The 12,052-nt window shown below is 35.0% G+C and overlaps 1 protein-coding gene across 3 annotated transcripts in view; it reads left to right on the top strand.

The window, feature by feature from the left end:
- The window catches only part of aacs (acetoacetyl-CoA synthetase), a 76,836-nt gene extending 65,454 nt beyond the window's left edge, over window positions 1-11,382 (top strand). For 2 of the 3 annotated variants that reach the window (XM_073950054.1, XM_005165076.6), the window contains exons 13-18: window positions 152-265; window positions 2,557-2,682; window positions 3,177-3,246; window positions 3,372-3,430; window positions 5,692-5,894; window positions 6,001-11,382. In XM_073950054.1, coding sequence (XP_073806155.1) covers window positions 152-265; window positions 2,557-2,682; window positions 3,177-3,246; window positions 3,372-3,430; window positions 5,692-5,894; window positions 6,001-6,138 — 710 coding nt within the window. In that variant the 3' untranslated portion in view covers window positions 6,139-11,382. 3 annotated transcript variants of the gene reach the window in all.
- The last annotated feature ends 670 nt before the right edge of the window (window positions 11,383-12,052 follow it).

Here is a 12,052-nt window from a genome sequence, read left to right as displayed (position 1 = left end):
TTTCTGCCTGAAATGTCTTTTTTATATTGTAAAACATGAAAGATCTGTCTCTGTCTTTGAATTTTACTCCTAAAACCGCTGAGATATTCTTCCCTTAAACAAGCTGACTACCTTTAAAAACTGCATATTTACAAATTGGATGTTTCCTCAGGTGGCACAGACATCATTTCATGCTTCATGGGTCAGAACATGACGGTGCCTGTTTACAGAGGAGAAATTCAGGCCCGAAATCTGGGCATGGCCGTCGAGTCCTGGAGCTGTGAAGGTGAGATATTGCTTTTATTTATCTGTGATTTTTACAGGCCAAGACATGGAGATCTTTTTAATGTAAATTACATATTAGAGTCATTACTTCGTTTCCATCCACCTATTTTATGCACATTTTGCATATGGTCATAAAAAAAATCGGTTGAAGGAAACGCCAAGATGCGCATATATTTTTAAATATATGCGTAAAAAACGCATGCATATCTGAGTAGGATAAACTTTTTATTCGATAAGAAAAGATGCACGTAAACTACGATGGAAACACTTTTACTGAACAAATTTCAGTATGCGCATTTAAAACATGTGGTTTTGTTATAAGAGATCATGTGATGATAAAAATGTGTGCGAATAGATAAACCAGCAGGCTGAGCACATTGTAAAACATCTGAAATGTTGTTTTGGTCATTCTAAAACCCCTTAACCATTTCAGTATTAGTGTTATTATATTATTCTTCATATATTATATTATTCTTCTATAGTCTTCAAACATCACCACATGTTCATTGTGTGTCTTCAGAGGTGAAAGTCATTTATTAAATAAAGAAAAGATTGACGCAGCTTCTCCTACCGCAGCAAATTCTGCTTTTACTCTAGATATTTGGCACCAGTTAATCAGGAAGTGACGATTTTGTTCTCTTTGACTTATTGGATGGAAACGCTGCTTTATTTGCACGTCTTTTATGGGATATTCCAGTTTTTAATTCGCATTTTTTGATGGAAATATAGCTACTGATGTATAGAATAGACTTTTATTGTCGTTACTATGTATACAAAAATAAGCAATTGTTTCACATGAATAGAAAGTAATGTAGAATATATATAATATCAATTTTTTATTGAATAAAGACTGGAGTTATAACTGCTGAAATTTATATTTTTCACTCTGGGAATAAATTGTGTTATTATAAAATAAAATATAATAAAACTGTTTAAAATTTATATTTTTATATATTTTAATAATAAATGCAGCTCCTGTATATTTAAGAGACTTACACCAATCATTTGAACAAATGTCTAGATGCATAAGAAATACATTATTACATTGGAAAATGTTTGTTTTATAAGAAATATTTTTTGTTAAGGTTCCACATGTACTGTATAGTCAACTCTTGTATAGCAGTACTATTATTAATTGTAACAATAGGCATGCATAAAAAGGACACTCTTTAAAAAGTATTGTAAAGACACAAACTGTGATGTACAGAGTAATTAAAAAGGGAATGAATTGGCATTGGACATTATACAGTGGGGGAAAGGAGTATTCAAAACGTCACCATTTTTCTCATAAAGCCTACTTCTAAAGCTGCTGTTGACTTGAAATGTTCCCCGGATGTCTGTATCAACCAAAGAAATCAATATATTCAAAGAAAACAATATTGATTAGTTTACAAAGTCAAGTTATGTGTAATAGAATGAAATGACACGGGGAAAAAAAGTATTGAACACATGAAGAAAGGGAGGTGGAGAAAGGCAGTGAAAGCCCAGTCTGCAACTGTAATCTCTTAGTAGTTCTTCTGCAACCCTCTGCCCTTCGTCATTGTAAATGAATATTAGCTGCTTTAGTCAAACATCTACATTATCATGATGATGAAGATGAAACCAGAGTGGACATTTCAGCAAGACAATGATCCAAAACACAGCCAAGGAAACTCTTAAATGCTTTCAGAGAAAAAACATCAAGCTGTAGAATGGCCCAGCCAATCACCTGACCTGAATCCAATAGAAAATACAAAATAAGAATCATGTTTAATAGACGAGACCCACAGAAACATCAAGATTTGCCCTCTTTAAGCCTCCATCACCACATAAGTAAAATAAGGTTTAAAAAATGTCAAAGAAATGTTTAATGGCACAGTATTTAGTAAATTGATGCCTTTGTTTTAAAAGAATTTCCTGTTATGTGTTTTATTGCATTGTGGTTTAATGTAAAGTTAACTTCAATTTTGGTTTTGTTATGGGGTCTATTGTTAGGGTTTAGTGTCAATTTGTCTTTCTTCATTAGTTTTAGCATTGGTTTCTATTGTTTTAATGTAATATAAATTTTTCTTTTGGTTTGGGTTTGGTATGTAAATTTCTCTTTTTATTTGTTCGATTCGAGGTAGAATATCCACTTCCTTGGTTATGCTAATGTGGATTTAAATAAATAATAAATAAACAATACACAATTAACAGAAAAATTTCACTTTTATAAGCTCAGTAAGCCCCTTAAGGTGAGGCATATGTGATTTATTTGTGGTTTTCGCCTTCATACTGCTTCAATAACCCTGTTGTGTTTGGTGTGTGTTTCAGGTAAGCCTGTGTGGGGTGAAAGCGGTGAGCTGGTGTGTTTGAAGCCCATCCCGTGCCAGCCCACTCATTTCTGGAATGACGAAAACGGCAGCAAATACCACAAAGCCTACTTTTCCACCTTCCCAGGTAACCCTTCACCTGAAACGACCGTATTGTCGGCATCATTCCAGAAGCGTTTCATTGCCTACAGAAGCTCACAGACGCACTCTGTTTCCTTCCATCAAAGCTTTTAAGTTGCAAAGTGGAAATGCGTTTTCTCTCTGATTCAGAAAACAAACGAGCCGTCCGTTTGATTTGGAAAACAAACGTGCCACATCGGTTTGTTCAGAAGAGGCTACAGCTTTCCTGCAGTATTGATTAAATGATTTTTGAGGGCAAAAGGGGGAAAAACAAGAACCTGTCAGCTTTTGTTAGCATGAGAAAAAAATCTCCTTGAAGCCTTTTTGCTGTCAGTTTGGAGAAGTAGGAAAAGGCCAATCGGGACAGTTGGGCCTCATTAGCGTTCTCAGGCCTGCTAGCGGTCAAACGGCTCTGCTTGGAAACACACTCTCTATTTCTTTCTGTTGTTGTTTGTTCATTCTTCTCAGTGCATTTGTTTGTGTGTTTACCTCCTCATCCAGGAGTCTGGGCCCACGGTGATTACTGTAAAATCAACCCAAAAACAGGAGGAGTCGTCATGCTGGGGAGAAGGTAAGACTCGCTTTGTTGTGTTGCAGATTTTGATAATCTCTAGTTTTTCCTCAGACGCTTCTAATGTTGCTGTGTTAATCTATGATGAGAGTAAGGGATGAGTTTTTGTTTGTCTGTGATTGCAGTGATGGAACCTTGAATCCTAATGGTGTTCGGTTTGGGAGCTCTGAAATTTATAATATAGGTAAGAAATGATTTTTCACCATTTTTAGACTACGTTTGGATTTAAGATGCTTACTTTATAAAATGTTAACATTCAAATACCACATTATATACAAAGAATTACTTGGGCAAGGGGTTCCCAAACTTTTCAGCCTGTGACCCTCTAAATAACAATGCCAGTGACTCGCGATCCCCAATATTTTCTGAGGTGGTTATAAATATACAAATGCAAAACAGCGCAAACGCACCAACAGGCCCAATCTATTCTTTGTTTAATTTTAGAGAAAGCCATCTAGACATCATCCTCCATGTTCAGTCGTGGCCTGTATTTAGTTTTATTTACTGTATTTAATTTTATTTATTATTTACCCTGGTGCCATGAAATCAATCAATGTGTTGTTTTATAACTGTTATTGTAAATATAAATATGATAATTCTAATAGTTTCATAAAATGAATTAGATTTTTGGGAATCACTAAGTGACCCCCGTTCATTATCTCACCACCCTTACTTTGGGAACCACTGGCTTAAGCCTGGTTTATACTTGACTTATACTTGAGTTTGGTTGACTTTAACTTTGTTAAAGCTAAAAGAGGCCATGGCGAAAGTGGAGACACAGGTACACAATAACACATATGTTTTTCCATCAGTCTTCGGTTTTACACTGAAGTATATTTTATATTTTGAATTCAAAACAATTTAATAGTTTAAATTGTAGTTTACATTAAACTACAATTAAATTATAGTTTAATAAAACTTTAATAAAGGAACAGATTATTTCTTTGATAACTGGAAAGGAAAATTTGAACCTATTGGTTTACAATATACTGATGCCCTAGTTTCCCAGGCTTTACTGGTGATAATGGGCAGGAATGTTGGACCATTATTGACTTTTTAGCATAAGTAGAGAATTTCCCATTACAGGTCGTTCAGTCTCTGCTAATGAGCCGATGATCTCAATCAGGTGTGTTTGGTTAAGGATACATGGGCTGCGTTCGAAATCGCATACTTCCATACTATATAGTACGCTATAAACAGTATGCAAGCCGAGTATTATGTCCAAATTCATAGAATTCGAAAATCAATATGTGAGAAGTATCCGGATGACCTACTACTTCTGGCGAGATTCTGAAGTGCGCATCCGATGCATGCTACGATATCCTATGATGCCCGGCTATGGAATTCATGAATGGGAGTGAAGGGATGCAACTGATGCAGCTAGGTCACGTGCTCATGACAAAATGGCGGATGTAATACATGTGAATACTGTTCATATTACTAATATTCATATTGTATAGAACGTACTTTTCTAATGGTCAAGCAATGCATTTCAATTCAAATGCAGTACTTACTGAGTAATAGACGATTTTGGGCGCAGCCTTGAAAAATGTTCAGAGCTGGGGGTTCTCCAGGAAGATGGTTGAGCAACAATGATTTAACGTGTGCTTAAGACGAATATTTAATTATATTCAGTAATATTGTTAAATGTAATGTTTGGCAAATCTCAAAAATAAATCATTTCAAAATATAAAATGCAGTTTTTACACAAAATACAGTTTAGTTTGCTAATATTTCTCAACCATTCAGTTTTAAGCTGTATATTGTTAGTTTTAAGTTAATATACATACAATTTAAATGTATTCCATGTATCGAACATCAGTTATAACGTATGGAATTACTTCAGAAATCTATTTGTGTCAAGACAACATAAATAAATTAAGTTAACTCTTTAGTTTTTTTTTTTTTTTTTACAAATTTTAGTGTATTGAGCATAAAACAATTAAAGTGTCCCCTTAAAATGGTAAACTTTAGTTCAGTGTTTCTCAACCACATTCCTGGGGGACCAGCAGCACTGCATGATTTGGATGTCTCCTTTCTCTCTCACACCCCTTGCAGGTCCTTCAGTCTCTGCTAATGAGCTAATGATCTGAATCATCTGCTGTTTACATCAATATAGTGGATGTTTACATCAATATAGTGTACTTTTTCTGAAACCGTAAAACAATAATCAATATTTTTACGTTAACATGAAGGTTGCGTTTAGTTTTTCTGTAGGGTTAGATGCTATTAACATGGGTAATTTAATAATACAAATAATCCTCATTAACTTCAAGTCGAGCTGTATCCCTTCTAGCAGCAAATTGTGTTGTTTGACATCATTTTCAGTAAGTAGTTTGAACAAGGTGCAAGTGTAATTTCTTTGAGTGTATATGTGCTAACATTATACAGTAGCAAGACATTTTGTTAAGACCCCTGTTATGCTCTCTCTCTCTCTCTCGCCAGTTGAAGCCTTTGACGAAGTGTCCGACAGCCTTTGTGTCCCTCAGTACAACAGTGACGGAGAAGAGAGGGTGATTCTGTTTTTGAAAATGGGACCCAATAAGAGCTTTAGCCAGGAGCTAGTAGGAAAGATCCGTGGTGCTATTAGAGTAGCTCTCTCTGCACGACACGTACCAGCCTTGATACTGGAGACCAAAGACATCCCGGTGAGCACGGCTGCACATCTTTTTTTTTTTTTTTTGCTTGTCCTCTCTCTGCCTCCATTTTCTGCACTTTTCCACCTGACTGACTTTAAATTTGCTTTGCCCGCAGTACACTATCAGCGGAAAGAAGGTGGAAGTTGCAGTAAAGCAGGTGATTGCAGGTAAGGAAGTCACTCAGCGAGGGGCCTTCTCAAACCCAGACTCTTTGGACCTTTACAAGAACCTACCTGAACTCCAGAACTTCTGAGGTACTCATGCAGATTCCGTTCAAAGGAACGTCTATTGGACCATTTGGAGGGAATTAAACATTGAAGCTTTTTCTGCACATTGTGGCACTTACGCAAACTTCACTGGAGCCAATGGAGTTTGAACACGCAACACCTTCCCAGAAGTGTTCCTCTTGGGTAGAAAGTTGAGAATGGCATTTTAGGAGATTGCAGTCGGGATTTCAAAGGGACGTTTTATCTGCTTTCTGTTATTGTGTTATTCCCCAGAGATGTACATCACAAGAAATTCCCAAATCTGATTTCCTAAAGGGTTAGTTCACCCCAAAATGAAAGTTTGGTTATTAATTACTCAATGTCATGTTGTTTCAATCACTTGAGATGTTTGTTCACCTTCTGAAGAAATTATAGATGAAATCCAAGAGCTCTCAGACACTCTATAGCAGTGTTTCTCAACCATGTACCTAGAGGACCACTAGCTCTGCACATTTTCCAGGTCTCCTTAACCAAACACACCTGATTCAGATCATCAGCTCATTAGCAGAGACTGAAAAGCCTGAAATGGGTTTGACAGACAAAGGAGACATCCAAAACATGCAGTGCTGGTGGTCCCCCAGAAATGTGGTTGAGAAACACTGCTATTTAGACAGAAATACAGACCAAAACATTATCAAAACCTTCCATCTAACGTCAATGATTCAACTGTGACACGAAGCTGCAAGAACATTTTCGTGCACCCAAAAAAAAACTAAAAAATGACTTGTTGACGTCATGATTTGCATGTTTACTCTAGGAAATCTGCCATTTGTGTGTTGTGCAACTGACTCTTATGTGGTAAACGCATACCCTTGCCTAAAGTAGAACAAAAGAGATTGGTGAACATGGCTGTTTTTACAGTTTTTTTGCTGCACAACTGTGTTCTTGAAGCTTTGTATGATCACAGTTAAACCACTGAATTCACATGGAATGTTTCGGTCTATATTTGTGTTCTGAAGATGAATGGTCTCAGGGTATTGAAACAACATAAGGGTGAATAATTATTAATGAATAGTTGAGTGAACTAACCCTTATCTCCAATGTCAGTCCCATAGTTTACCTCTCATGTTTGGATGCATTGGTACCTTAACCTTAATGAAGGTGTTGGCAAATTTGTCCATGATTCGTTCAATGCTTAAAAATGACCAAATTTATGAGTTCATCAGTCTGATATGTTACTGAAATATGGTGTTTTTTCACTTGTGGTAGCCATTTCTCCAGTAGAAATACTGACTTCTTGGGACAAACCAGCCATTTTACGAAAACCGCATTTCCCCAGTTGGTACGAAATGTTGCCATAATAAAGTCAATGCGACTTTTTTCCAATTCCAGTTTAGAAACATGACCAGAAGTGTATTTTTTGGAAGCTATCTAATCAGTAAATAGTGTTTCGTCACATCTGCTGAATTTCTAGAGTATATCACACTGTCCAGCACTGGATTGAATCTCATATAGGCCAAAAATTCTTGTAGATTCTTGTATATTTTTACATACATACTGTATATATTGTGTGCAGCTGCATGTTGCGTGCTACACTATACCCTCCCTCCTTTTACAATGACACTACTTGGTTCTTTCGGTACGCCTTATATAAGCTTGTGAAAAGTTTTGATCAACAGCCGAAGCTCATCTTCATTCTTTGAGCCATTCTTTGGTGTATAGCTTTATCTCTGCCGTCCCCAAACACGTCGGCTTGCAATCTAATTCTACATGTGTCTCATCTACACGTTCAGAGACTGTCGCTGTAGGCATTGCCTGTATGGGATTCCTCTATTACATTTTACCCCAATGCATTTTTCATCAGGATGCTGCACGCATACGAAAAAGTAGTGTTTATATTTTGCTACCAGAATCCGTAAGATGGTTCCAATGACATTATATTCAGATAAGCGTGTATTATTACATTAGATCACCAGATTATATACATAATTTATATTTTCGCATTAGGATTAAAGGGAAGAAATGTGCAAAGTTCAGATGTATAGGATCTAATCTGGAAGTTGTTTTTATTTTATCACATGGATTCTTGCAGTTTCAGTTGCATCTGAAACTGATGGTGCGTCCCAATTCACATACTTGCACTACAGCCCTAAAAGTATTAAATTTGTTTTGTATAGGAAAAGTACCTACTTTTGAGTGTGTAACAGAAGAGTATGCAAGCTTTGGCATATACTACTTCCTCATTAACAGATCGCTATGTTGCTTGGTTATGAGCCCTGTCAATCATCTCAACACATCATCCACATTTCTTTCATATTTAATTACCTACATTAGAGAAGCAACAACAGGTTAATCTGCCATTTGCAAGGGTTTCATGCAGAAAAATCTTTGGGTAATTATGCATTCAGATGTTAATATCCAAACATATCTTGATATAAGTTCACATTGTTGTTACAGATGAAATATCACACAGAAAATGTGGTTTAAATATGTTTCAGTTGGCTAGATATTGATTTATAGTCATTCAAACAACTTCACCGAAGCCTTTCTACTTGATGGTTGAACACCATGTTTGTAGTTTGTTTACACTTTTCACCCTAATTTGTAGTTCTAAAATTTCACGTTCAACGCACAATGTATTTTGGGCAATATTAGCGGTTAGAGTATAGACCATTCTACTCTTCGAATTTTTATCCGAAATAGTAAACAATCCCGGTACCTTTGGCATTCTCTTTTCAACATACTATGGTTTGGGATATACGAATTCTATTTTAGAAAACTATTTAGGATGCATAGTATGCAAATTGGGACACAGCATCTCTGTTTGTCCTCAGAACTGAGTTTATATCTCACAAATTTGAGTTCTAAACTCTTTAAATGCAAGTTCAAATCTAACAGTTGTGCTTTTATTTCGCAAAATTGCTGTTTGTGTTTTCTGAATTTCAAGATTAGCACTTAAAATTAACATTGTGATAGAAAAACTCAAAGCAAAAAAAGACATCAGAATAGACTCACAATTAAAAAAGCCCATAAATTAAAATGTTTAAGCTTGTTAGCTCACAATTCTGAGGAAAAAACTAAATTGTGAGTTTATTTCTCACAGTTTTGTCCTTTTTCCCTTTGTAAATTAAAGTTAGATTTAGGATTCTTTTTTTTTTTTTAACCCTGTGACTGAATGAGTCCATAAAATAATCTAAAACTGCAAAGAAAAATAGCAAAAACTGATTTATGTTGTATCAGATTCAAGCTGTTTGACGTGTACTGATGATGCATTATACTTGCTTTGCAGCATATCACAGAAACATTTATCAACACATTTCACAGTAACCGACTTCAGCAGGCCGCCATCCAGAAAATATTGTTTTTGGTGACATTGAGAAAGGATATGCTGCAACCGCTCACAACCAAGCCAGAAAAAGTGCTGCGTTTTAATCATTTTAAAATAATTCTGTGCTAGTAATGTTATTTCAGCAGTTGTTTACAACTGAGAAGCTTTACAGGCTAGTATTGAAGTACATTTCATGTTTTTATGGGTCATATTTTTTGGGAGCTGCACATTGTCTTTTATTTTTGGGGTGATTTCGTCTCCTTTTGAACATGGGTCTGTTTGCTTCTGGTATAATGTAATCTGGGTTTGTCGCATGTTTGGAAATATTTAAAGCTTTGAGTAAATCAATTTGACCTCAGTGAGGATTATTTTAAAACAAACTATGTACTACAGACTGACAGTGTTCATTTGCAGTTTTCTGTATTGTGTGATTCAGGTTTTTTCTGTTTAAACAACATTTTAAGTTGAAAAAACAAAACAAAATGACATTTTTAATAGTTTGAAATAGTATATTTTCTGGGATGATCATGTTAATTTATGTACAAAACAGCCCAGCAAGCATTTTTTGTTTTTAAAAGACTAAAACAAGGCTAAATTTGGGCTGTCAGCGAAAAATCGTGTAGATGTCTAAGAATAGGCCAAAACTTTCAAATAAACAGAAATGAATAACTACACATATAAAGTCTGTCTAATCTGTTTGACGACTAGTCTAGTTTTGGGCTATTCTTAGATGTCAATTAGATGTTCACTTCTACACTGAACATTTTAGCCTTGTTTTAGCTAAGCTGTCGACGTTTAGATGTCTATTAGACGTCTGTTAAATGCAAAATAGTTTGCTGGGAGATTATTCACCTATCAGTACTTTTGCCTGTTATTTTGCATAATTATTTCAATAAATTATTCCTCATACATTGTTTTACATGAATAAAACTATTTTTCTGCAATCAAAAAAAAAATATGTTGAAACTGTTTATTTTAAATAAGTTTTAAAAAAATATATACAATTCTTAAGATTTTTTATGTTCAATCCGCTTAAATTTGTAAAAACTATTAAGTTAAATTAATCAATTTGAGCTGGAACTACATGAAAAAATGTTGTGGAAGCCAGCATTTTTTACACAAATTGTTAGGTCCTAATACAATTTAACTGCATAAATGAACAGAAAGCTCCTCACTAAATATAGAAACTGTTTATTAACAGATTTTTATACATTATAAGAATCTAGTGTGACCCTAGCCATATTCACAAAACTGAAATTCTGTACTGGCCCTTTAAAACGACTTGTTCTCCTCTTAGAATGAGATGGTTTGGTGTAGTGGTGCAGATGGCAAGCAGTTGTTTGGATCGCTTGAATTAAATCAGTCCTTATTTCCGCTTCAGACAAGCAGAGACTGGTCTGTTTCACCTCATGCCCACCCTTGTGCCACCATATGCCCCATATCTGCTCAGTTTTGCTGACAGGACTCGACGGACATGGGAAAGCTATGGCGAATCTATATTCATTGATGCTCACTGTGGATTTCACTGTATTTGTCGCAAACATTTTTTTGTCCCCCAATGTTTATTTAATTTTTCAGCGCTCTCGGCAATTTCATGAACATTCCATGGAGGACTATTCCATTTTGTTACAGTGTTGTTGTTTTCTTTTTGATACATGGAAATCGTTTTTGTTTAGGACCTTAAAATTGTATTACATTAAATGTATTTGGTGTATTACTAGTCAATGACAGGTGCTCTCTTCTCGGTGACTAATGTACTATTCCTGCTTTGAAATAATATTATTGTACATCGCTGAATGTGAAGAATGATTACTAATATGGTCAAGAATATATTTGTCTGGAATATATTATGCCTGTATAGTGTATATGAGTGGACATCTTAAGTTGTCCGATAATCGCATACATGTATTTCATGTATAAAGATGCTTATTGTAGTCCCAATTAAACAGCTGAGAATTCATAATGTGTGGCATGATGTGATTTTCTTCATATTGTATGAATTTACTTGGTTATTTTTATGCTTGTATGATATGACATAATATCTGATGTCAAATAATTACTTGGTCATTGGTAATAGTGTAATCAATCAATAATTGCACATTTTGAACTTATAGAATTTGATTCTATAATTGCAGAAAAAGGTCCTAAAATCAAACATAGTTGATTAAGTTGTTGTTGTTTTTCTATTATTTATTTATTTTTCACTCTAGTTATTTCACGGGAACTGACATATTGTTTAAATTAAAAATCTATACACATACTAAAAACGTAATTACTAAAAGCAGCATTATTAATGTTAAATAATATTCAAGTGTTTATTATTTATTGTGTATACAAGTATTTTTAGTATTGTTAATATAAAAATGTTTTTATTTGATATTGATTTGAGATATATACACTAACTGGCCACTTTAATAGGTACACCTGTCAAACTGCTCGTTAGCGCAAATGTCGAATCAGCTAATTACATGACAGCAACTCAATGCATTTAGGAATGTAGACATGGTTAAGACGATCTGCTGCAGTTCAAACCGAGCATCAGAATGGGGAAGAAAGGTGATTTAAGTGACTTTGAACGTAGAATGGTTGCTGGTGCCAGACGGGCTGCTCTTACTATTTCAGAAACTGCTGAT

This window comes from Danio rerio, chromosome 5 (genome assembly GCF_049306965.1).
Source record: "Danio rerio strain Tuebingen ecotype United States chromosome 5, GRCz12tu, whole genome shotgun sequence".
Taxonomy (NCBI): Eukaryota; Metazoa; Chordata; class Actinopteri; order Cypriniformes; family Danionidae; genus Danio; species Danio rerio.
Note: the sequence above shows the minus strand (reverse complement) of the source record. Positions and strands in the feature narration are given on the sequence as shown.